At 60.8% G+C, this 25,047-nt stretch overlaps 2 protein-coding genes and 2 long non-coding RNA genes across 8 annotated transcripts in view; 1 reads left to right on the plus strand and 3 right to left on the minus strand.

Annotated features, from left to right (window-relative positions):
* Positions 1-3,671, minus strand: part of MYO1F (myosin IF) — a 31,675-nt gene extending 28,004 nt beyond the window's left edge. For both annotated transcript variants that reach the window (XM_028093146.2, XM_028093145.2), the window contains exon 1: positions 3,521-3,671. In XM_028093146.2, coding sequence (XP_027948947.1) covers positions 3,521-3,523 — 3 coding nt within the window. In that variant the 5' untranslated portion in view covers positions 3,524-3,671. The remainder of the gene's footprint in view (positions 1-3,520) is intronic.
* The window catches only part of LOC114200832 (uncharacterized), a 51,370-nt gene extending 31,954 nt beyond the window's left edge, over positions 1-19,416 (plus strand). Inside the window, exons 3-8 of one of the 3 annotated variants that reach the window (XR_015766629.1) lie at positions 8,221-8,498; positions 9,012-9,320; positions 10,073-10,116; positions 10,236-10,357; positions 16,673-16,698; positions 16,861-19,416. This is a non-coding gene — a long non-coding RNA (uncharacterized LOC114200832). Of the gene's footprint in view, positions 1-4,063; positions 4,699-8,220; positions 8,499-9,011; positions 9,321-10,072; positions 10,117-10,235; positions 10,358-16,672; positions 16,699-16,860 lie in introns of those variants that run through there. The other 2 variants (XR_015766631.1, XR_015766630.1) reach the window with 2 other exon arrangements.
* Positions 5,381-20,741, minus strand: ADAMTS10 (ADAM metallopeptidase with thrombospondin type 1 motif 10). 2 transcript variants are annotated; one of them, XM_088017725.1, is made up of 24 exons: positions 20,654-20,741; positions 20,119-20,465; positions 19,605-19,761; positions 18,521-18,738; positions 16,804-16,887; positions 16,574-16,719; positions 16,114-16,157; positions 15,861-15,966; positions 15,629-15,775; positions 15,301-15,425; positions 12,464-12,604; positions 11,949-12,146; positions 11,782-11,845; positions 10,663-10,765; positions 10,249-10,371; positions 10,026-10,149; positions 9,017-9,097; positions 8,768-8,931; positions 8,547-8,673; positions 8,324-8,453; positions 7,745-7,949; positions 7,295-7,471; positions 7,056-7,215; positions 5,381-5,870 (listed from the first exon to the last, which is right to left on the minus strand). In XM_088017725.1, exons 1-24 carry the CDS (start codon positions 20,739-20,741, stop codon positions 5,761-5,763), a joined length of 3,369 nt encoding a protein of 1,122 aa, XP_087873851.1. In that variant the 3' UTR covers positions 5,381-5,760. The 2 variants fall into 2 exon arrangements, with proteins under 2 accessions (XP_087873851.1, XP_027948956.1); XM_028093155.2 differs by having other exon boundaries at positions 10,249-10,382; positions 11,949-12,094; positions 12,497-12,604; positions 15,284-15,425.
* Positions 20,742-20,768: 27 nt separating this feature from the next.
* On the minus strand, positions 20,769-24,520 carry LOC148165193 (uncharacterized). Its single transcript, XR_015766632.1, has 3 exons — positions 24,474-24,520; positions 22,074-22,155; positions 20,769-20,840 (listed from the first exon to the last, which is right to left on the minus strand). It is a non-coding gene; the product is annotated as an uncharacterized LOC148165193 (long non-coding RNA).
* Positions 24,521-25,047: the final 527 nt, after the last annotated feature.

Raw genomic sequence — 25,047 nt, forward strand, 5'->3', positions numbered from 1 at the left:
TGGATTCGATAATAAACCTCCTCCACTGGTTCTCTCACTGACAGGAGTCAGTGAGCCAGTGCAGAGAGGAGGTGCACTGGATGCCTCAGGAAATGGCAGCTGGTGACCCCAAGAGCACTTAGTGATCGGTGTTTCACAGAGGATACAGGAGCTGGTGGGTAGACGCTTGTTGAGGGAGTGAAAGAATGAATGAGGTACAACTGGGACGAGACTGCCGCCTCCTGCCCTGTGTCATAAGTACCCATCTCCCTGTGGCTCCCCAGTCTCCTAGATCAAGTTGAAACTGAATTTCTGAGTCCCTTCCTTGGGGGTGGGAGTGCAATGAAGATGTTGTGGTCACAGTTGACCACAAGCCAAGTATGACTCAACCTGATGGGGCTCTTGTGAAAGAGAGTCAGGGCTGGGGTGGGAGGTGGGAGGTAGCTTCTAACTTTGGCTTTTTGGAGAGACTCCCCCCCAGTCTAAGACAGAGGGCATGTGGAGTGGGGCTTCTGGTTTCTTTGGAGTGGAGATTCCAGGCCCAAATGAGGCTGGAGGGTTGGGCAGCTTGGGGCATGTCAGTACCCCCAAGTCCCCACAGCTCCTCATCTTGTAGGGAGGAGCAGGACATTGCAGGTCAAGGTGGCTGTTAAAAGTGTGACTTTAGGAGTCACTGAGTTAACATCCTCTGCCACTTTTGGGTTGTCCAGCAGCTCATGTGACCTCCCTGGAAGGGAAGGTTATTCCCTCATTGGGAAAGTGGGAACACTGAGGGCTATAGGCCTCATGGGGGCAGCTAGCCGTGCAGATTGAATGAGGTCAGGCTTGGGAGGCAGAAACACTAGCTGTCCTCACCATGCCCAGCGGCAGCAGCCTGAAGCTGGCCGGTCCCACAGGCTCAGGGTGCAAGGCCAGGAGGAGGGGCTGGACGCGGGAGCTTTTGCAATTTGCCCTAACTGCTCTGGCCTCCTAGCTCCTGGGTGCTGATGAGAAGAGCCCCAGATGGAGAGACTAACGAAACAGCCACTTCCTTCCTCGTTGGGGTCCTGCGAGCTGTGGTCGCAAGCAGGGAGGAGATGTGAAGCTGCCATGGCAGCCGCTGCTGGGGCCGGCCCCCAGCTGCTGTCCCCCATCCCCACCCCCCACCCTGGCATGTCCCTGCAGCCTTGGTCCTGTCCTCCCCCAACTCAGTGGGGTTCTCGGGCCACACCCTGCGTCCCTGCACTGTGCAAACAGCATCCTCGCCTCCAAAGGCTCTTGAGGTCCCTCCTCCCTTGGGGGGAGGGCTCTCAGTTTCCTTTTGGCCTAACTGGAGGGGACAGGTGGGGACCCTTGTCCTTCTAGAGTCCTCTGCCCCAACTCTCTCTTGGCCAACAGCCTTCTCTGTCCATCCCCACGGCTGCTGCCTGTGCACCAAGCAGCCACATCACTGTCTCCCTGCTCTGTGTCTATACTTTACAATCACCCTTACCCTCACCCCGCCACCACCACCACCAACTGGGGACGGTCAGTTGTTGCCTTCACCCACCTTGCCATCAAAGTCAAACAAAAACTGCTGAACCTCAGTACCAGCCCCAGCAGTCAACATCAAACAGGAAAACAATGATGAATCGCACCACCAATTTCCCTAGCATCACCCACTGCCGCGACAACCACGCTCACAATCCTAGCCATAAATAACCACACAGGACCAGCTACCATGGAAACAGCCACTCCAAAACCAACATGGCCAACCAACAGCAGAAGAATGCTATACCATCCCCACACAACTCCGAAGGACAGGGACCACCAACTGCCATCGTTCCACGGATCAACCCTGACAATGACCCACCACCGACTGCAAACATTCCACACTAGCTGGCACCAAAAGCAACCATCACCACCACCAACACACCCGTGAGAACTAGTCACTGCCAACTTGCAACAACAGACAGCAATGAGCACCATCCCCACCAGTGGCACCAACAACCCAACAACCAACAGCGACCGAGAGTGAGTCACCTCCACCCACCAACATCACTAACTCCAGCAATGACCAAGCATCGCCCACAGTGGTGGTTACTATATAGAGTGCCTAGTAGGTGCTCTGTAAAGCACTTTATGAACATTGTTTCATTGAATCTTTCAACACTCTTCCTGGCACTTGTCATCATCGCTCCAGGAAGAAATCAGCACCCCTAGATAGAAGTATTAGCCTCGTGGGTGGGGTCTGCTCTTTTTTGCCCCCTCTGTGGTCCTCTTGGGGGAGTTTCTCCTCTCCCACAGCCCGTCGGCGTAGCAAACCATTGACTAAGCATTTCATATGGCTTCCTTGGGAGGGGTTGCTTTTCTTTCAAGTAGCAAATCATTTCCTGTGTTCTTTTGATCAAAGTCGGCCCATCTGATCCCCTGAGCCCTCCTGCCTTGGCTCCTTCTTCGAAGAATTTCCATCCCAAGCCCAGAGCTCTAGCTGATGGTTTGGTTTGTGTTACCCAGAGGGGTCCTTGGCCAGCGATGCCCAATGTATCCTCGGCTTTCTGAAGTCAGGAGAGGTTCTCTCTCAGACTAACACAATCCCTGCCGCTTGGTCTACCACCCAGCCTCCTCCACCTTGGTCAGCAGCTACCTGCTGCAACTGCCAGGAAGACGGCAGTTGTCACCACTGGCTCTGTGACTGTCCCTGCCACATGCTCTCATTGACAGACTGACAAAAAATGAAAGCTGAAGTGGCTTGCAGGAGTGGTGGGGGCAAATTTTCTAGCAGCCCGGGCTCTCTCTTCATGTGTGTCATGATGCTGCTGGGTCTAGACCTGTGTCAGTGACAGTCTCCTGAACCCTGTCACCTAATCATCATCGAATCTCAACCTCACCCGGGTGGTGACACCTCTGGCCGCAAAGTATCCCCTGACATACATGCTCAGAAGGGTACCAGTGGTGGTGTGGCCGTGCCGGGTCTCACCGTCTTCTGTTTCTGGGATTGCTATGACCAGGCCACCCCTACACAGGCAGGATGTCACCACACCATCGCTGCCCCCATTGCCCATTCGACCCAGCTTCTGCTCCCAGCTGTGGACTCAGAGCGGTGGAACCGACAGACTTGCTGAAGTTCTGAGACTTTCCCCGACTACTTTCTACATCTCAGCTGACTTCCAAATATGACATATGTGGGAACCGAGGCCCAGAGAGGGGAAGTGACTTGCCCAAGGCCACACGGGAAGATGAGGGACCCAGCCGGGCTGGAAACTGGTTCCCGAAGCCCCGAGAAAGGGGTCTGTCCTTGTCCCTGCAGATACCATGTGATCCCACAGGGTCCTCCTCTGTCCTTCAGTTACTGGTCCCTCCTTGGTCCTCCATCACCACTCTGGCATCCTGGCACCACCAGATGTGAGCTTGGTCCCTGGTGAAGGATGCTGGGGGCACCTGAGCTGCAGTGAGGGACCCCCAAAGGGTCTGCTGTGCCCATCCCCACGGCCCCACCTTCTGATTGGTGGCATCCAGGTCACCTCCACCTGGCTGGTGCCCCCCACCCCTGCACTTCAGGGCCCACCCTTGAAGGACTTACCATGGTCGGAGGTTGTATCGGGCTCCTGGGGAGTGCCTGGATGGGTCGTGGCAGTGGTAGAGGCTCAGGGTGTTCTAGGGGGTGGCTCGGGCATGGCCTTGCTCCTGCTCCTGCACCAGACTCCCAGCCCTAGTTCCTCTTAGAACAGCCCCTGTCCCACTTCCTTTAGCGGGAGGGGCCACTGCTACAGGGGAGGGAAGCTGGGCTAAGGGCGGGGAGAGAGCTCCAGCTGCAGCTCTGGGGCTGAGGTTGCTGGCCGTTTGGGGCTCTGCGCCTGAAGGGAGAGGTCGAGGATTGATGGCAGCGGCTGCCAGGTTCCGGAAAGGTCCTTTCTCCAACTCCGTGGATAGGGGCTGCAGCAAACAGCACGCAGGTCAGCTGGCTGCAGGACTGACTGCTTGTTCAGAGCAACCTCGGGAAGCACTTGGGCTGCTCATGTCTCTTCAAAACCACTTCAGATGTGCGTCTGTTCCAGCGTCCCTAAGCAAACTCCCTCTTCCAGAGCCGCCTCTGCTGGTCTTTTCCCCAGAAAGGCCAGTGGGGAGCCACGCGGGTTGGGGTCGGGGGCGGGGGTTGGGCCGACCCACATCGCGAGTGGAGGTTACCAGGAACCAGGGGAGAGCTGTTAGATCCCAGACTTGGGATGTTAGCTCTGGATTTAATACCCCCCGGCTCTGCTACTTCTGGGCCCCCCACTTTTTTATAAAATGGGGGTGCAGGCCCTCGCCGCAGTGCCCGGCACACATAGGATTCATCAAGTGTTGGCCCATGTCCCGATCTTGGGAGAGCAGCAGGCCACGTCCTGGTCTCCTCTTGACATTTAGGAAGTGGCATTTCGGACAGGTTGTCACCTCCCGTGCCACACAGCGGGGAGGAGGCGGACGCCGACCCTGGGAGCCTGGCAGGGAGGCGAGGACCCGGGTATCCCTGCGCTCCGGGCGGTACACAGCGTCGCGCCGGGACGTTGGCAGGGCGCGGCGCCCCCTAGTGGGCCACATCGGCGGAGGAGCGCGTCTCTCCCGGAATCTCTCGCACGAGGTTGCTCGAGGGCTTGGCGCCTGCCAACCGCACCCATGCCTCCAGGCACCGGTGAATGAGCAGGCAGGGGCGCCTTCTCCTTGTTGGAGGCTTCCGAAGGGGCTTCTGCACGGAGGGGACGCCGGTGCTGAGGCTGCAGGGTGAGCTGGAGTTAACCAGGTGAAAAGGGGAGGGGAGGGTACACCTGGCAGAGGAAGCAGCTCTAGCAAATGCCCCCCCCCCCGCCCCCGCCCCGAGATGGGAAGATGGCGGGAGACTGAGGAACTTCCGCGAAGCCCGGGAGCCCCGTGCGGCTGGAGCGTGCAGAGGGCCTGGGGATGCGGTGGCCGGGGACGGCAGGTGTCAGACCGGGTAGCTTTGAGTCCCTCCTTGAGAAGCTGTAAAATCACTGGGCTCTGGTCTGTGCTGGTGACAGGCCCCTTTGGACTGATGGGGACCACCTGCGGGAGGGGGGAAGCACGGCCGCTTCCGTTCGGTGGTGGGGACTGCGTGTGACTCAGACACACTGACACGCACCCAAATCAACACTCGGAAATCTACACAAGACAGAACTTTATTGATGGAGGGCTTCCTGGCGAGGGGTGGGTGGGCCCCAGGGCAGGGCCTGTAGCACCATGATGGGGGCGCCTGGATGTCGGGGTCCCCCTGGGGCAGGCAGGGCAGAGGTTGGGGCAGATCTTGCCAACTCTGCCTCAGCCCTGTAGCTAGTCTGGTCAGGGGGAGGGTGTCACGGGGGTGGTGCTAATCCCCCTCCCCCATAGCGGACATAGACGCTCCCCCTCCCCCTTCCCCCCCAGCTCAGAGTGGAGGGATAGGGCAGTGCTGGGGGCAGGACGCAGGCAGACCCCCTCCCCACCCCCACTCTTCACAGTACATATTCCGGTCAAAGGGGGGGCAGTATTGGGGACTCCCTAGGAGTGGGTGAAAGGGGCGCTAGGGCGAACAGTTGTTCCCTCCTCAAACCCACCCTGGAGGGGGTATCACTGTGAACTGGGAGAGGGGATGAGGAAGGGGCCCTGGGGTGGCCAGCCCCTCTCCATCCCCCAGCCAGGGGCCCTGCAGGGGTTCCCAATAAATAACTTCCGGCTTCGTCTCACCCTTTACTCCCAGCTCCCGCCCCCTCGGGCTCCTTCAGGCTGGCCAGCTGCGGGCCGGGTCCCCTCCAGCCGGCGCCCAGCTGTAGCTCCGGGGCCGCGCGCCCCCTAGCGGCCCTGGCAGGTTTTGCAGCACATCTGGCGGAAGTAGGCTCTGCTGCAGAACTGAAATTTGAGCACCAGGGGGCAGTAGGCGACCTTGTTCACATCCTTGCATTCTGGAGGGGGGCGGGAGAACGGGGTGGGGGGGGAGGGAGTGATCAGATCTCAGCGCCCCTTCCCTCCGGGGCGCGTCTGCAGCCTGCACTGAGCTTCCTAGCTTTTCTGCCTCAGTTTCCTCGCTTTTCAAAGGGAGCTTATAACTGTTAACTCAAAGGGGGGCTTGTAAATCGGTCATTAGGCTGTTGGAGGACTTTGAGAGAGAGACAGTGCTGGGTCTGGAACTCAGAGCCAGCATTAAATCACGAGAAGAGTATTCCCTTTCAGTTATCCTTTAAATCCATTTGGGGCTGTAATCCTTGCTCGTTATCCTTTGTAATAGACGGAGGACCCTGAGCTCCAGAGAAGGTGCTCCTTTTCAGGGTATTTGAGTATTTTGTGTTCACGGTAATCGACCATCTGTTTGCGACAATGATGCAGGCTTCCACTTGGCCAGTGATGTAGGACAGGGCCTGGTGCCTAATAAAGGGTTTCACGTGGATTGTTTTATTCCATCTCCCTCATGCAGCACCCCTCTCAAGTGAGTATATTATTTATCCCCCTTGGCAGATTAGAAGGCACAGAGGAGGGAGCCCAATCCGGGCAGTTTGGTTCCAGTGCCCGGAGTAAGCGATCTATTGCCCTGTATGAAAAATAAATTTACTTAGGTAGAAAAAAAAAAGGACATATTTAAAGCAGCAGTTCTCAAGGGAATGCGATTTTGTTCCCCAGGAGACATTTGGCCAGATCTGGAGACATTTCTGCTTGTCACCACTGGGGGGCAGGAGCGCTACTGGCATCTACCGGACACAAGTCAGGAACGCTACTGAATATCCTACAGTGCATTGGGCAGCCCCACTCCCCCAAGAATTATCTGGCTCAAAACATCAATAGTGCCCGAGGTTGAGAAACTCTGAATTAAAGAAAAAAAATTCGGCAGTTGATGGTATAGGTGGAGATGAACAGGATGAGGGTCATGGAGGTGGCTGCCGGAATGACCTGAGTTTGGGTGCCCAGAGGGATCAGGTCCCTAAAGAGCTTGGCACGCAGTGGCACTTAATACATGTCTGCAGGGAGAGGGTGAAGAGCCTGGAGGGGACAGAGAAAGGCACTGCGGTGGCTGGAGATGCTCCAGGCCAATGGTCAGGACTCCCACGCTCTGGACAAGGCCCTCTGGGTGCCCCTTGGCCTCCCGTCCCGCATACCTTCGGGGCCGTCCCCAGGGGGCGCGCTGTCGCACTTGGCTTCGCACTGCTGCGTGGCCGGGGGCCGCAGAGCCTCTGCGCACTCGCGCGACGGCTGGCCGGTGTGGCTGGAGCAGCGCACCGCGCGCTGCTGCTGCCCGATCCCGCACTGTGCGGAGCACTGCGGGGAGTCGCTGCTGAGCCTCGGCTGGGCCGCCCCGGCCCCCGCCCCCGCCCCCGCCCCCAGGGCGCCGGCCTACCTCGCCCCACTCGCCGGTCACCCAGCGAGCCGGGGGACAGCGGCGCAAGTTGCAACGCATGGTGGCTGGCGGCTTGGCTGCGGGCGGGCAGTGCGCCGGGGGCAGCGTGGCGCGGTGGTCGGAGCTCTTGCACAGCACGACGCGGTGGCGGAGGCCTGGCCCGCAGCTGGGGGTGCACTGCAGTCGGAGAAGGGGTTTCATGCAGTTGGGCGTTCCAGTCCCCTCACGCACGGGGGTGGGGGGGAGGATGGTGGTCCAGAGGGAGGCGAGGAGGGGTCAGCTAACCTCGGGCCGGTCGCGCGCGCGCACGGGGCGGGGGGCACTAGGTCTAGCAGGAGGGGCTTGTGATTGCGGAAAGGTGCCTCGGTGGGCACCCACTATGGGCATCCCAGTCTCCACGCGCCGCTGCACAGAGAGCGGGTTGTGCGGGGGCGGGAAGGGGCGGCTGACCTCTGACCAGTCCAGGGCGGCCCACTCCGGCGGGCAAGCGGGGCCCTGGCAGGCCTCCAGAACCGGCGGGCGCGGCTGTGGGCACGCGCTGTCGTCCAGCGCCTTCTCCTCGGCGGCTGACACTCGGCGCTGGCACACGACCGAGCGGCTGCGCACCCCCGCATCACAGCTGCGGCTGCAGCGCGACCAGTTCCCTACAACCCAGCTGTGGGGAGGGGGCGGGTCTGAGAGAGTATGCAAGGGAGGGCACCCCGGGTCCGGGGAACTGGCATATCCTCCTCCTCCGCCCCAATAACCAGCATCTTTACGGAACTGGGCACAGGCATGCCTGCTGCTTCTGCAGGGAGCACCCCCCGTGCGCACGGGGAATGTCATCACCCTGCACCCACACTGGGGGTGGGGAGGTGCATCACACCGCTGGAGATGATTTCCCCCGACTAGGCTAAGGAGCGTCATGGTTCTGACTCCCCCTGCAGGAGAGCCCTGACCCCACCCTGGGGAGCACTGTCACCCTAATCCTGGGAGCATTGCCATTCCTGCTCTTGTCACCCTGACCCTGCAACCCCCGCGGGCACTCACTCCGGCGGGCAGGGCTCCGTGTTGCAGGCGCGCTGCCTCTTGGGCAGTTTGCTGTGGGCGCTGCAATGGTGGGGAGCCACGGCGGAGCTGTCCAGCTGATTGCGGCACTCCACGGCCTGCACCTGGCTGCCTGGGGGTGGGCGAGAGACCCGCTCAGCTCTGCTGGGACCAGCAGGTGAGCCCAGGGGACCGGTGCCTGTCCCTGACCCCACCCCGACCTCACCGCCGGCACATTGGGCTGAGCACTTGGTCCAGGGCGCATAGTGCCAGGAGTAGGGGGGCAGCGCATCTCGGGCGATGGGCGCATTGAAGCGGTAGCGGAGGGCTGCCAGCTCTGTCCGGGCCAGTACCTGAGGTGGGGGAGGGGGCCATCAAGTGGAAGCCAAGCTCCGGTCCCCACAAGGATGCTAATGTCTTCCGGCACCTTGCTCCCACTATCGTTACCATGACGATGAGAGATGCATTTATGGGTCCCAGGGCTTCTAGGCTCTGCGTCTGATCTGGCCCCTGTCGCAGCTGAAAGGTGGTCCCAGCCAGGGGCAGGCGGTGGGGCTGGGGGGTCCCGGGCAGCCCCTCCAGCAACAGGGACTCCTGGTCCCCCTTCAGGGCTGGGGGGACAGCATCGGGGTCAGAACCCCAGCCACGCTGACCCCCTGCTGACCCCCAGTCCTCATCCCTCCATCTCCAGCTCACCCAGGTGACTGAGGGAGAGGTTCAGGTCCTGGATGAAGATGTGGACGGAGCCTTTGGGGATCCAGACGACTTCCTCATACCCTGGACGGTGGAGCTCAGATGTCGCCCACTTGACCCTTCCCCCACACCTTCCTACCTCCCCCATTCCTGGCCCTTGATGATAACAGCTAACCATTACTGCACTAAGTGTTTCCAGGGACATCACACTGCGTCCCCAGCTCTGGCCCTGTGATGTAGATATGTCATCACGCCCATTTTACAGACAACAAGACTGAAGCTCAGAGAAGCTAAGCAACTTGCCCAGGTTTGACAGCTAGGAAGTGGCTGGGCTGGGGTTTGAACCCAAACTTTTCCTGCCTCTGACCACCACAATGGTCTGATCCACTCCCTATCCCCCAGCGCAGAGGGACGGGGGTGCTCTGGAGGCCCCAACCCACAAGGTGACATGTGGGGTTGACATGAGCAGGGTGACATTAGCAGAGTTAGGTTTGGAGTGGGCTCCACCACTTCGACCTGGGTCCCCTCCCATCCCCTGAGCCCCACACTGGGGCCTCACTGTGTGTGTTTGCTCCCAGGAGCCCCCCCCACCCCCTCCCTGGGGTCTCTCTCCTTCAGCCCAAGGTTGGAAAGCATGCTCAAGTTCACCACACCCTGCAGATATCCCTCCCCTAGTTGGCCTTTTCCTCCAGCACAGAGCCCCTCAAGCCCCTGGCTCAGACCATGGAGAGGGGTCAACCCCTCTCTGCCTCCAGCCCAGTACCAGGCTCCCAGGATGGGGGAGGGGAAAGGTTTAGGTCACCGCCCTCTTGGCCTGTTAATTGCCAAGGTTTAGGCACCAGAGCCCAAGCTAGTCCCTGACCCTGATCTGGGTCATTGCTAGGCCCCTGGGACTTTCTGGGGTCCCCACTGGGCCCCTGGATCTGAGTAGCTGATGTTGGCTACTGTGATGGGGCCAGTCCTGCCCCCAGTCACCAAGTGGGCAGAGGGAGAGGGAATGGGGATCTCTCACCGGCTGCAGGAGAGGCTGGGCTGAAGACCCCCTCAATGGTTTCGCAGGCGCTGCCGTCACCACCGCAAACCCGGCACTTGTCCTCTCTCAGGTCGGAGCCCAGGACCCGGTCACAGCCCACGTGCTGGAGAAGTGGGGGTGGGGTGGGGGGTGGAGTGTCAGTGAGCCCCCCTTCCCTGCCTTCACTCCCCCATCCCCTGCCCTCTCTAGGAGTCCCCTCCACCTTGCACTCGCCGCTGACGCAAATGTCCACCGTGTCGGGGCGGCAGGGCGTCCCGTCCACCACGGCCGCCGCTCTCTCCGTGTAGAAATTGAAGCCTTCGGCCAGGCATGTGAGTGAGCAGGCCTTCACGCCCCCTGGGGGGCACAGCCCCGTCAGACCGAGGGCCAGGCCACCTGGGACTCCCTGCTAGCTCCCGGGGGGAGGTGAGGCAAAGAGGGACAGACCCCAGACCCAACAAGGATGGGCAGGTTGGGCAGAGGGCGTCGGGGTTCCCAGCGTCCAGTCAAGGAACTGTTGAGCCACATCCTGGGCTCTTCGGCCCCTTGAGTGAGGGGGCGCTCAGGGCAGACCCCGCGATGCTGTATCCAGCTGCTGCCCTCCACTGCCCCACGGCTTCCTGGGTCCCTCACTCACCTCCTCGGTATGTCTTCCACGTGTAGAATTTTCCACGGAAGGGGACGCTGTCAAATTCGGAGCACTGCATTTCCCTGAAGTCCTGGGAGCCCGGGGGACAGTCCTGGGGGCAAGAGAGGGGAGCGGGATGGAGGCCAGCTATGGGGGATGGAGTTAGGGCACAGGCCCAAGGATGGAGGATGGATGATCCGAGTAGAGATGGCTTGGAGGGGTGAAGCTGAAGGCAGAGAGGCCAGGGAGGAGGCTGTGGAGGGCCAGGTGAGACTGGTTGGTGGCCCGGGCTAGGTCCAGGCAGTGGGGCTGGAGGGACAAGTACATCTGAGATGAGATGGAGCAGATGACTCATTAGAGTTTGGGGCAAGCTGGGGATGATGGCTGGGTTTCTGGTTTCAGACCACGAGGCCTTTCTTGAGAGCAGGCCTAGAAAGGAGCCAGGGACACTCATTGGGGGGGGGGGCGCGCACGCGTGTGGACTCCCTGGAGACACGAGCCCCTCCAGGTGGGGCTGGGAAGACCACTCACCCCCCACTCCAAAGCTCTCCCTGCCCTCTGAGCAGCCCCTGCTGCAGTAAGCCTTGTGCTTATTAGGTGTGTACACAGAAGACTCGCTCCCAGTCAGAAACGCCAACCGGCCATGGGGAACCCCAGCATTTAAATACGGGACAGCAGTGGAGAACAGGAGACAGAAGGTGTAGCAGGAGGAGCGGGAGCACTGGGGCAAGGTGGCAGCAAGGGGGGCGGGGGTGGGGTGGGGAGTTCTGGACAGAGGCCGTGGTTCCTGGTCGGAAGGGAGTACAAGTAGTGGACCCAAACGCGACCACTGGGTTTGGTGACAGCGAGCTCAGCGACGGCTTTGGGGCGGGGCTGTGGGGGGGAAGTTTGGGGAAACTGGGCTTTGAAGGGAGGGGGTGGGCGCGCTATAGCTGGAGGAGGTTGTGGAAGTCAAGCAAGTTCAAGGTGGGAGAGTCATCTGAGAATTGGAAGGAGCCAGCCGCTTGCAGGGGAGCCAGGTCCTGTCGGCACCAGGGCCCAGGGGCCGGTGTCGGAAGGGCAGGGCAGGGCAGGGGTGAAGTGTAAGAGGGGCCGAGGATCCCGGCCTGGGGTCCTGGGGGAACTCACGTCGGTATTGCAGGAGCGGTGCCGCCGTCTCTCACCAAGGCAGTACCTGCCCCCGATTGTTGGCCTGGAAGGGGTGGGGGTGGGGGGACAGAAGAGATGTGGGGCCCGGGGGGGGGAGATAGAGGGGGGCCGCCCCGCTCTCTTTACAAAGGGGCCTGAGGGCTGACCTGGGGCTGTCGCAGTGACGGCTGGAGGAGGACACGCCGCCGCCGCACGTCCGGCTGCAGTCGCCCCACGGGGTCCACGGGCCCCAGGCCCCGTCCACGCCCTCCGGCCGCGACCCGAAGGGGACGCACACGCGCTTGTAGCACCACTACCGGAGGTCGGGGAGGGGGGGGCGGGGAGAGGGAGGGGGGTGAGTCCGGCTCCGTAGACTCCGGGATCTCGGCGCTCCTTCTTGCCCCGCCCCTCCCCCCAGCCCGAAGTCTCAGCACCCCTGGGATGGGACGGAAGGGGCGAGGGTGGAAGTGGGGTCTGGGCACCCGGACCCTGGCAATACAGGGGCGTGGCCTAAGCCTACGGTCGCCGCCAGGAGGTGAAACTGGCGCGGGGACCGGCGCGGCTGGAGTAGGGGCAGGGGGTGGCCTCAGGCCATGTGCGGGACCGGCGGGCAGTAGGCGTGACCAGAGCCGCGGGAGAACCCCAGCGGCCGCGCGGTGGGCGTGGCTCAAGGGCAGGAGGCGGGGCCCGGCTGGCGGCCTTGGCCGGCGCTCACCCCCTTGTCGATGGTGTGCGTCTGGCACAGCGTGCCCTCGGCGGCTGGAATGCTGTTGGTGATGCACCGGTTGCTCTTGCTCAGACACCACAGCTCGCTGCAGACCTCCTGCGGGCCAAGGCGCCCGCTCAGGCTCGCCCCCCGCCCTCCTCCCTCCGGCAGCCCGCCCGCCGGGCGGCGACCCGCTCACTGCCGCTTCGCAGTGGGGCCCCGGCGCTCCTCTGCTGGGTCTCCGGGAGCCTTCTTGAATCCTCCTGTGGGGCATGGCCTGAGACCTCCCCTCTGCCTTATGAGCTGCACTTATCCAACGTCCGCGTGTGCCGTAAGCTCCCTTAGGCATTATTACCCCTATTTCACTGTGAGAAAACCAAGGCTCAGACAGGTAAAGTCACTTGCGAGGGGCCACGCAGCTTCTGAGGGGCGGCCCGGGTTCTAACCCGGGCCTTTAATGGACCGCTCTGCGATCTCATCACTCTGGTACCTTCTGAGTCTCCAGACCTGCTCAGGAATGGAGACGATTCTGCATTCCTTGTTGGGATGGGTGCAGGGGCCCCCTGGGAGAACAGGAATTCTGAAAACTCGGGCCTGGAAGATGGCTCAGGTCAAAGGCCTCATCTCTAATTTTTTCCAGCTGGTGGTCCTCCTTGTTGCGCCCCCCCCCCCCCCCCCCCCCCCCGCAACTGAGGAAGCTCCTGGAGCTTTTACTCTATGGAAGGCTGGGCAGGAACAAGGTCAGGCTGGATCTGGGTGGGACATTTCCTCTACTTCCCCCACTGAAAAATCTGCCCACCTTCCTGTCCAAATCCTTCTTGGGCTGGACCAGTCCCAGGAAGTCACTCTTGACCCTTCAGGTGAATATCCCTGGACTAACCCCACTGGGTTCAGGTGTGGCCAAATCTCTGACCCTCTAGTCTATATCCTGCCCCACCTCCCAGGATCTCCGCCGCCCCCCCACCCCCAAGTAGAGAGCCTTCATTCTCCTTTTTATAACCATGTGCCATTTCCTCTTTGAACCTAATCTTTTCAAGTTTTGACGATCTGGGATTGGACCAATCAATGGCTGTAGGAAGGCCCAGCCTCTGAGAGACATGTGCACACACTTGAGAAGTTCGGAAGTTTTTCTCAAGTCGGGCTCCCTCAACCGTCCTCCAGAGTCCCTGCCTTCTGCTCCTTCAGAGGACACGTCTCAGCTAAAAACTCCAGCCTGCTTTTCTGGCTTCTCTTGGCTTGTGTCCTCCCGGCCATTTGTAAAAATATCACGGGCCCCCTCATCCCACTTCGGACCCCTCTTAAAGAGAACTGGCTCTTCCAGTCCTGCTTTTCCTCCTCTCCACAAGGAGGCGCTGTGGTGCATACGAACGGGCTCTGGGCCGCTCTGGGAGACTTCAGCTCCAATGGGGAATTGCGACACGGGCCCCCTCTCTCTATTTTCTCATCTGGGAGATGGGCCTTGCCTACATAAAAGGCTGAGAGGCATGCGAAAGAGATTGCATAAACTCCCTGTTATTGTGTAACAGTGACCACAGCTATCTCTGGACTAGGCACTAGGCCCAGCTCTTTACACACGTTAGCCAAGTTAATGTAGTCAATAATTTCCCCCTTTGCCAGGGGCGCCGGGAAGATGTTCCTTGGAGAAATAAAAGAAAGAATCAATTCAACATACAGCCAGCACTGGTCCATGCTCCATATTCTGACACTTTCTCCCCTCCCCCACCTCATTATAAAATTTGGAGTCACAGAGAGACCTGGATTTGAGTCCCAGCTCTGACATGTTCTTGAACTGTGACCTTGGGCAAGGCACCCTCCCTATGCCTCAGTCCGTTTATCTGTAACGTGGGAGTAGCAGGATGGTCAAGAGTTTAAATGAGATGGTATGTATCACATGCTTAGCACACAGCGCGTGCTCAGTAAATGTCAGCCATTGTCATCGTTCTTCAGATACCTGGGACACAGCAGATGCTGAAGGGTGGCTTCCAGACTCTTGGGAAGTTCGTTAAGGGTGCTGCAGTTAGTTACCAGCCAAGTTAGGGGAGGGTGGGCAAGAGTAGATTAAATGGAAATGACTCCCGGGTTTGTTTCCTTCTCTCGCCCTGGGATGAAGGGAGGCCATTTCAACAGTTGCCTTTTCCTGTGTTGAGTGAACATGGCCTTAGCTTGGACATGGCCGTCCAGACTCTGATCTTTGGAGTCTTGAGGAAGCCAGCAGGCCTCCAGCTTCCTGGGGGTGGCTGGGAGTGGGACCCCCAACTTGCTTCTCTACAAAAGGACGGGGCTTTGGGAAGTCAATCTAAACCTCACAAAGAGTGAGGGGTGGTCCGGAGGCTCCGAGCTTGTCTAGCCAAGCATCAGGGCCAGGCGATCTTGTGAACCAGTTGGTGGGGGATGTGGGGAATGAAGACAGGGTGTCCTTGGAAGGCTCTGCCCGGTTCTTTGCCAAGTGGGAAAGATGGTCCGTCCCCACGGAACTATTTCCACCCCATTTGGAATGTTTGGTGAAAAACTGCCCAATTAGGGGGCTTGGGACTTTAGTCCTGCTGCAGCCCACAGGTGGCCTGATAGGCTGGACAGAAGGTGGTACCCAAGGTCTCCCCAGCCCAGCCCCCAAAATCAGGGGTCTGGAGGACCAGGAGATCCCATTCTTCATCCCAGTCACTGAGTGCATGGGACATTTGTACACCCGTGCACCTCTTTCCCCCTGGCCCCTGCGGGGGCTCACCTCCTTCCCGGCTCTCCCACCCCCTGTGGCCCCTCCCCTCCCAGGAAGGAAAGCAGGAAGGCTCTCTCTACCCCGTATTTACACTGACGCGATTTGACTCCATGTTGGAAACGGCACTGTTCGTCTGCGTCGTAGGCCTGGCCAGGTGCCACCGTGGGGTACACGAAGTCCTGTCTGGGGGGCCGGTTGTTCAGGCACAGCCCCAGGCCTGAGCTGTGGTGAGAAGAAAGGAGCTGTCATGTTAGGGGGCTGCAGGCGAAGAGCTCAGGGGCCCCGGTGGGGTGCGGGTCCTAGGGTGCAGCCCTGCAGGGAACAGGACCCCCCTTCTCAGAGGCAGCTCTGGTTTCCAGACCCTTCCCCCTCCCCCCCAGCCAAGGTGAGTGGGAGTGTGGGCGGGCACGTGGGCACGTCCTCACTCCAGAAAGCTGGTGATGTAGTCACGGCTGCAGGACGACCACACAAAAGGGTTGGTCTTCATGGTGATGTGGGCGGCCATGAGCTTGGCCGGGTCCTGGCCACGGGCCCCACAGCTGTTCCCCACACCATCGTGGTTCATGCCAAACCTGGGGAGAGCAGCCTGGTCAGCTCCACCACCAGGGCCGAGGAACCTGCCCTCTCCCCCCTGCCCCGCGGTGTCCCCAGCCTCACGTGTGTCCAATCTCATGGGCGATGGTGAAGGCAGTGGCCAGGCCAATGTCCTCGTTGATGCTGCAACTTCTCTCCCGCTCGCACATGCCGCCCACGGGGGCCAGGCCTGGGGAACGGGCGTGTGGGGCGAGGCTGGGCTCAGGCTATGCTGGCCGGCCCAGCCACCCTGCCAGGTCCCCACCCCACCAGGGCCAAGCCGGGGGCACCCATCCGCTGCCTTCACAGGTGCCTGAAACCTACAGGGGTTAAGTACCTAGTGTGCCGCAGGGTTTGTTCCTATAGATGCAGATGTCATAGCTGTGGAAGGAGAGGGGGGCGGTCAGGGGCTGGGCTACCTCCCTAAGCCCTGCTGGTGCCACCGTAACCAGCTCCGGAGGCTCCCCTCTGCCTGGGAGGCACTACCTGCCTCTCGCCGGAGCCCCGCGCTCTGCCCCCAGCGGACCTCGGGGATGCTGGGGTGCGTATGTGACTGACTGACTGCATCAATGAGACAGTACGTGAACGAGTGTGTCTGTGTCCAAGCGGTGGCCCAACTGTCCCTGCCTCCCCCCCCCCCCCGCACTGCGGCTCTCAGGTTCCCAGCAGCCCCTCCCCACCCCTGGCTCCCCAGCCTCTCCCATCTCCCGGCAGAAGTGACCCCTGCCTGGACCTGGATGGTCCCCAGGACCACTCGTTCCCCCGGCCCACGTCCTGGAGGCCTCCCCGCCCCTCACCGCGTGATGAGCACCGCTGTGTCATGGTTGGCCACACCGTTCTCCGGAATGGCGTTGCCATGGCCGCTGCGGTTCACGATGGATTTCTGCCACTTACAGAAGCTGTCCAGGGACTTCCCGGCATGGTGGGTGATCTCCAGGGTGGGCTGCAGATAGACAGAGGGGCATGGGCGCCAGCCATCCCGGGGGGGCACGTGCAGGGTCAGGGGCGGGTGGGGGGGGCCTCGCACCTGGTCCTCCGTGAGCAGGATGAGGCGTGTCACCAGGATATTAACGATGTTTCCCAGACTCGAGTCCTGGAAAAGTTTGGCAACCTGACCTCCAAGAAACAAGAGAGACCGAGTCTTAAGAGGGGCCCAGAGCAAGAGACAAAAAGTGAAACAACGGCAACAACTCTCCTTCACCAAGTATCTCCTGTGTGCCGGGCCTCGGGCTAAGCCTGCTGTGCAGATCTTCGCACGAGTAGATCCAATGATCATTTCCGTTTTACAGAGGGGCAGACTGACACACAGAGAGGTTAGGACACACAGCAGGTAAGGTGCCACAAGTGGGCTTCGTGTCTGGGTAAGGCTGCCTACAAAGCGCTGGTTGCTTACCAGTACATTTCTTTCTGACTCACCCTCATTCAGCTTGTCTATTTGTCCTCCATCCCTACCCACCCCTGCAGCAGCCTCAAGTGTCTCTGCCCAGAGGCGGCCTGAGGGAGTACACATTTGGTCTCATTCCATGGCTGTCTGAAGGTATCAATTTGGGGGCACCTGGGTGGCTCAGTCGGTTCAGCATCTGCCTTCAGCTCAGGTCAGGATCCTGGGGTCCTGGGATCGAGCCCCGTGTCCCCACGTTGGGCTCCCTGCTCGGCGGGGAGTCTGCTTCTTCTCTCTCTGCCCCTCCCCTCTGCTTGTGCGCTCTCCCTCTCAAATCAATAAACAAAATCTTAAAAAATATATAAAGGTACCAATTTGAGCATCGCCACAAGAAGGTGGAAGTGTGGGGGGGCAGGGAGCTCTGGAGACAGTGGTGAGGGAGAAGAAAGAAGTGCCCAGGGGAGAGGGGGGCCACAGTGTGCAGTGATCTTGGAGCCTGGGGTGTCACTGTCCCACGCAGAAACCCACAGAAATCCTGGCAGGTTCTAGGCAACTTTGAAAGCCCAGGTGAGGGAAGCAGGGCTAGGGCGGAACACAGCGCTCTGTCCCACACAATGTTATGTCAACACGTCGGGCCACCTCTCTGTCTGCTAACCTTTTTCTCTTCCCTTTTTGCATCAGCGAAACAACAAGGCTCCTTGTCAGGCTCTTACTGCATGCCAAATGCTCTGTCTGGCGTCCCCCACCCCCACCCCCCCGTCTTTCCCTCTGTGGTACATACTATGGCAACACTGTTTTACAAAGGTGGAAACTGAGGCTCGGAGAGATCCGGATTCTTGACTGAGAGCTGGTGTGGGCCCTGGGGATATCTGAGTGTGGGTCAGTGAGGTCACCTGTGTGAAGTTATAGGCAGGTGCCTGCAGGAGGATTCGGACGTGTGCCCATGTGGGTACTGCTGACCTCAAGTTCAAGCTGCGTCCTTGTTTCATACAGCAGATGCTTACGCAGGCCCTACCACGTGCCGGGTACTCTTCCATACACTATGTCGATTCACCGCAACCACCTGCGCCTTGTGAAGGAGGTACTATTACTATCCCCATTTTATGGGTGGGTAAACCGAGGCACAGAGGGGCAGCGACTGGTCCAAGGGCACACGGCTAAAAAGCAGCAGAGCCGAGATTTCGGCCGGGCCCTGCAGGCTGCCGGGTTCACGCTCCTGGCCGCCCAGCGAGGCTGCTTCTCCTCATTCCTTGCCAGACACCGGCCACCCTTCTCACCCCGCCCCCTCCATTCGGGTTCCCTGACCTCAGGAGGCCGGCTCCAGGTCCTGGGGCTCCGCGGCCAGGGAGGGGGAGGCACTTACAATGTTCATGATGGCCAGCACGTACTGTTCCACGTCTCGGCGCCCGTGGTAGGCCACCATCATCTTGTCAGCCACCACCAGGGTCTCCACGTAGCGCTCCCGGCTGACCGAGCGCTTCAGGCCTGGCTGGCCACGCTCAGTCTCATTCCCCAGGGGCCTGGCAGGTGGCGGCTTCAGCGTGCGCAGCCACCACGGCCGCCCCTTCCACGGCTTCTCGTCTGGATGGACAATTTCTGGTCATTCTACTGCCTACTCTTATGTCCACGACCGACCCTGTCTGGCGGCGCATCTGCCCCCTAGGCCGTCACACCACTCATGCTTCGGCTACTGGGTGTCCTGGTTGTGCAACGTCTGGCTGTACAACAGTCCGCTACCCAGATGATGGGCTCCACGCCGTCACACTGGTTGGTTGCACAGCCGCCCCGGGCCCCACGACAACCAGCAAGACCGCGCCACTTCCTGAAAATTCCATTGCCCAAATGTAGGCGTGGAGCCGCCCGCCTCAGCATGGGAACGTGTGCCAGTGGGACTCTGTGGCCCTCCGACCATGCCACGTTCTCGTCAACGCACTGCCCAGCTGGGCAGCTGGAGGACACCCCACTGCCGGGGGGTCTAACCGCCCAACCAGTCTCACTGGCCGTCCGACTGTGAAACTACCCACCCTTCCGTTCGTACAACCGGCTGTGGTTTTAGGTCCCACTCCCAGATGGTTGGATTGCACACCTCATGTCACATCCCAGGGCTCCGAACTTGTCTCTGCAGCTGAACGACGGCCCTTATAAATATCTATCTCATCCAGCTTTCTTATCCCCCCACCCCCTGCACGTCTGATCAGACCCCTGTCCTCCTGCAAGTCTGGTTGTAAATTGGACCTTCTGAACAGGGTTTGCACTGTACAGTGGCTCGAGTATCTGTCACTCCTCGGTCGCTTAGCTGTCTGATCACACTGTCATCCTGGAGATGGAGGGTTTTACACCTGAGCACCTGTCTCACTCACTGCTGGGCCATCAGACACCGCTGCCTGCCTCAGCCTCAAGGCAAAGATGTGCAGCCCCTCTGCCCATCCCCAGGAAGACAGATGTACCTCTTACTCCACAGGCTGTGTCCAGGTGGGGGTGACGCAGAGAGGAGCGCTTGTAGACCACATGGGGGCCACTCTCCTCCGGGCCCTGGGCCCCTCTGGGCCCACCTTGCAGGGGCTCGATCAAATATTCTTCTTCATCTGCCACAATCAGGCCATGCTGGGGGTTGGAGAGCGGGCGGAGGGCTGGATCAGATTTTGGTTCCCGGGACCCACGGGACCCTACCTCTGTCTTTACAATTTCATTCTTTCCATCTTACTGGGTTTATGTTGCTTTTCCTTTTTTACCTTCCTGGGGTGGAAGTTCAGTTCATTCATTTTCAGCCTGACCCACGGCTACACATTGTCCTCAAAGTTCTGCTTTAGCTACATCCTAAAATAACTAATTCTTGTGATTAGCTCAAAATGCTTTAAAAATATCCACCAGGATTCCTTCTCCGACCTATATTTAGAAGTGTTTTTCTTAACTCCCAAACTGGTGGGCATTTCCCCCTGCTTCCCAGAGCCCTCCGCTCACCAGGCCCCCACAGGTGCTGATGGCCACATGGGAGCTGTCAGCCTGGCCCTGCAGGTGGCCGGCGTAGAGGCAGTGGGGCCGGGCAGCCCTCTGCCAGGCCAGGCCCTCCCGTGTCCAGTACTCCACGGAGACGTGCCCTGCTAGAAGGCGGGGGCTGCGGGTCAGGTTCAGCAGGAAGTGGGTGCTGGGTGCGGCCACCTTGTAGTAGAGGCGAGACTCTGGGTCTGGCCCCGTGCCCCGGCGCTGCCTCCGGGAAGCCGGGGGCGAGAAGGCCAGCAGGGCCCCATTTTGGTCCACTCGAGTGGGGAAGGCGATCTCATAGCTCTCCAGACTGGACAGGAACTCATCTGTGGGCGAGGGTCAGAGGCTTGGGGCGAGCCCTGGGAATGATCCATGTCTTCGCTGCTTGGCTACAGGGCAAATGATGTTGGCCTCACTGACCCCAGGGCCCTCCCCCAAGTGACTGCCATCCCAGCCCCACTGACCCTTCCTCGGCTCCTCGTTCTCTCCCCATGCTGCCCCCAGACACCCCTACCTTGAGACCGGAAGGCATGTATGACTTCGAATGTGAGGCCCAGCCCCAGGGTGAGGGCCCAGCGGAGGATCTGGCAGGCGGGAGCCATAGAGACCACGTGTCCACATGTCTCTCTCCAGCCCCGGCTGCCGGCAGCCCCCACAACACCGCCTCCCCTGTTCACAGCCTGGGCAGCATCACCGGGCTCCTGGGAGGGAGGAGTTGGGTCAGGGGCGGGGCGCATGCCTGGTCCTGCTGCCCAGTGTGGCCAGTGCCAAAGCCCCTCACTCCCAGCCTCAGGGATGCCCGTGGCATTTCTGCACACAGAAGTCCCCCGTGCCCCTGTCCCCGCCCCCCTCATCCTCCCGATATTCTGAGGATACACAGGGATCTTGACTCTGGGCACCTACTACCTGCCAGCTACCAGCCTGAGTGTTTTCACACCATTTCATTTCATTTCCATGATAATCCCGAGGATTCGTTCCCTGGCTAATGGTATGCATGGTATAGATGCCGTCCCTGCCCACCAAGGGGCTGTCTCCTGGGAGTGACCAAACGAGAGGAGTTCGGATAGTGACAAGTTCTCCAGGAATAATGGGGAGGCTCAGAAGCAGGGGTGCGGAGGATGAGAAGAGACTCATCATGTGAAGGGACAGGAGAAGGTGCCCAGGGAGAGGAGCGGCAGGGCCAAAGGCCCAGAGGCAGGGAGGAGCTTGACCCAGGACCACAAGGGCCAGTGTGGCTGGGCAGAGTGCCTGAGGGGAGCATGCAGGAGGGCAGCAAGGGGAGGCTGGCCTGGGAACACACTTGAAGGCTGTGTTGGTCAGGGGGCATTTTCAGCCCAGGTTAAACCAGAAGCCAGTGCTTGGCTCCTCCCACTAACCCCATCTGATTTAGGCCCTGCCACTGGATCCCCTGCCACGGGGTAGCATTATTCACCCCTACAGGTGGCAGTCTGTCCCCGTGACCTCTCCTCCACCCTCTGTTTCCAGCCTTGCTTCTGGTTCGGCTCCTTCTCCTTTCAGATTCTTCCTTCTGGAAGCTCTAGGCCTGCCCGGCAGGTCTCAGTTTCTCTGGCATCTGCCCCAGGCCAGCCTGCTGCGCACAGAAACCACTTTGGGCCACCACCCTGTGCCAAACCCTCCTCCCCACCCCTGTCTCCACCCCCCCCCTCCTCCTCTGTGCTGTTTCTCCCTTAATCACACACTGTCTTGTTTTCTTTGCAGCCTGGCCAAGTCTGAGAGTCGATCTCCAAACAGGGCAGTTCAGCACATGAGGGAGGGAGCCAGGTTTTCAACAAGATGCAGACTTAGAAGTTGACATTACCCGCTTCTGCTTGGACCCCTCCAGCAATGGGGAGCTCACTCCAAGACACTCTGTGACCCTACGGCTCCCTCCAGCTGGGCTAATGATTACCCCTTGTTTTTCTGTTTGTTTTCACCTTTTGGGGGCTTCAGTTGACGGCCTGGCGTCGGACACCTGTGCACGAGCCCCTCTGGGCCTCAGTGCCTCTTCTTCAGCGCCTGGACGGGGAGGGGGCAGTGAGGAGCTGGGCTGGGTCTGGAGTTCAAGGGTGGCTGAGAATACTCTGTCCTTCTCCCTGACCCTGGTGAACCTCCTCTTGGATTTCATCCTCCCTCAGTTCCTAGTCCCCCCACCAAAGCTCCCTCGTGCCCTACTCGGCCTCCCCCTGCCCCCATCTCCTCTTGCCTCCTCTCCCCTATTCCATCCTGGAGACCCTGACCAGCTCTGATTAAACCCCTTCCGGGTCAGTTTCCCTGACCCTCCCCTTGCCTTAACCCCCCCTCCCCTCCCACGCCTCATTGCAGTGTGAGGCTGGAGCCCCCTTCCCCAGTGGTGTCCCTCTCCTTCTTTCCTACACTGCCAGGCCTGGTACAGAATCTTCCTCCCCCAGTGGCGCTGTGGCTCTGGTCCTGGCTGCAGTGTCTTTGAGCCTCTCCTGCTCCCCACCCCTGAGGTCCTCACCCCGTCTTCCAGGGCTGGGGCCCTTCTCCCAATGACCTCACAGCTTCCCTTCTGCTTCTGGCTCAGGTGAGGTGTGGGGGGGAGGGTGTGGAAGGACCTGGCATAGGTGGCCGGGGATGGGGGGGGGATCTGGAGGGGGAGGGTACACAGGTGTCCCACCAGGGCGAGGTGGGGAAGAGCATCTGGGACGGTGGCCCTGCCTGCAGGGTGCTGGTGAGGTGTGACCTGCCCAGGGCACTGGGGGTACTGGGAACAGGTCAGTGGGTCTGGGGAGAAACTGATACCGATGGCAGGGAGGTTAGGGGGTTCCCAGCCAGAGCCTGGCTGGGGGCAACAGCAGGGGATCTACACCGGGGTGTGTGTGTGTGACTGCATGTGCGTGACTCTTGTGTGTGTGTGTAACCGTGGAAGTAGGTACGTAGGTGACTTTTTGTGTGGTGTGTGTGCCCATGTGACCCCGTGTGTGGCCATGTGTGTGCCCGTGTGGCTGTGTGCGCGCGCACACGCACGCACGCGCGCGCGTGCCCAGGCTTGGCCATTCCTCCCAGCCCCTCCTCCCAGAAGGCAGGAGGGAGGCGGCCAGCTCGGGACGGTGCCAGCGCTGGAGGAGGAAATGCCGCGCGGAAGCGGCCCGGAAACAGCGGAGGCTCCATCCCATCCCAGTGATCAGGGAAGGACCCGCCGCTCCACACCCAGACCTCCTGGGCCGTGCCGGGGAGAACCGGTCACTCTGTGGAGGCCAAGGCCGAGGCCGCCCGGGCAGAGGCCTCCTCCAGGCGCTGCACATCTGGCTGGGCGGGAGGCAGACCCTGCCGGGAGAGCAGACAAAGGCCCGCCCGCGGCCTGCGGGAGGAGGGGGCCGGCGCCCTGGCGGGTCCCCCTCAACTAGCCACTAATTAAAGGCCCTGAGCCCGACGGGGCTGGAGACACTAGGAGACAGACGGCTGTGGCCTCGGTGACCCACTCAAGGGAAGTGGGAGATGCCACTCCCACATCCAGACACACAAACACACCCTGGTAGCGACGCGCACACTCGAGGGTGACCACACCTGCGCAGCTGGGGACCGACAACCGGACACCGCAGACCCACAAAGGGCTGCCGGCCCAACACACCGACACGCTCAGAACACACACATCCAGAGGCGAACGCACACGACACACAACCATACGCTCCCCAGACCTATGTGCACACACACGTACACACTCATTCACAGAAGACAACCCAGAGACACACACACACTTGGGCCTACACACACAGACACGTACACACTCGTTCACACACTCACACCAGACAACGGACAAACTCAGAGTCCCACAGAACTTGACATACACACCAGACGCACTCACATAGGGCATTTACACACTTGTTACACTCAGACACACTCTCAGCACAGAGACACTCACACACTCACCTAGACATTTACACACACAGCAGACACTGGCTTACACTCACACCTCTGCACACACACAGCACCCCATATGATCGCACACAAATTCGAACACACCCAGACACTCAGGGACATTTCATGCGGACACACACATGCAGACTCACAACACTCACACGTACGTGGATGCCCACACGCACCCCGACACACATACCCACACGCAGCAAACACACCCAGACAGCCGTCCACATGACCTCAGTGTCGCACACACTTAGGGACATCACACACCGACACAAGCCCCGAGGCTGGACGGTCCAACAGAGCGGGGCCCGCCGCCGTCCCCGCCCGACGCAGACACACAAGGTCACCCCCGGGCACCCCGCGCCGGCCCCCTCCCCCGGGCGCCCGCCGGCCCCGCCGAGCCCGCTCCCCGCCGAGCCCGCTCCCCGCCGCGCCGCCCGCGCCTATACCTGCGGCCGGCCGCCCGCCCGGGCCTCCGTCCGCCGTCTCCGCCGCCGTCTCGCCGCCCTGCGCAGGAAGGGAGGGAGCGAGCGCGGCGGCGTGGCCGGGGGAGGGGGCGCGGGGAAGGCACTTCCTGAGCCGCCTGCCAGGGTTATAAAAAACCCCCAAACCGCGCGCGGCCAGAACCCCGCCCGCCGCCGCCGCCGCCCGGCCTGGGCCGCGGGCTGGACCCGAGCCAGGGACCCGGGAGCCCGGGCGGCCCCGCCCGGACCGGCCTCGCCGTGGGGGCTGGGTGTGTGGGGGGAGAGTAAGGTGGCAGGTGGGGGAGGGGAGACAGGCGGGGTAGGGGGAGGGGAGGGAGGAAGAATTGGGTAGGGGTAAGGGGAAAAGGAACGAGAAGAGTAGGGCTGGTTGGGGGGAGGGGAGATTGAATGCAAAGAGGCGGGAGGAGGTGGGGGATGGAGAAGGAGGCACCGTCGCGCGGGGGGCAAGGGGAAGGAATGGGGCGCCGGGGGGAGGGGGGAGCGGGTGGAAGGTGGGGGAGGGGAGAGCCCACTCCCTCGCAGGCATCGCCCGCTACGC

Source organism: Eumetopias jubatus, unplaced genomic scaffold (assembly GCF_037043125.1).
Source record: "Eumetopias jubatus isolate StellerSeaLion01/CBP00866 unplaced genomic scaffold, mEumJub1_p1.0 scaffold_1, whole genome shotgun sequence".
In the NCBI taxonomy this organism is placed as follows: Eukaryota; Metazoa; Chordata; class Mammalia; order Carnivora; family Otariidae; genus Eumetopias; species Eumetopias jubatus.

Bases quoted from the DNA above. Each gene is read 5' to 3' on its own strand.
- ADAMTS10 (XM_088017725.1), bottom strand. From the start codon at position 20,741: ATGGCTCCCGCCTGCCAGATCCTCCGCTGGGCCCTCACCCTGGGGCTG. The intron at 19,762-20,118 runs GTGAGCGGAGGG...TCCAACCCCCAG, and splicing joins TCAGCACCTGTGGGGGCCTG to CATGGCCTGATTGTGGCAGA. The intron at 7,472-7,744 runs GTCAGCCGCCCC...CTCCGACTGCAG, and splicing joins CCGCCCTGGACTGGTCAGAG to TGCACCCCCAGCTGCGGGCC.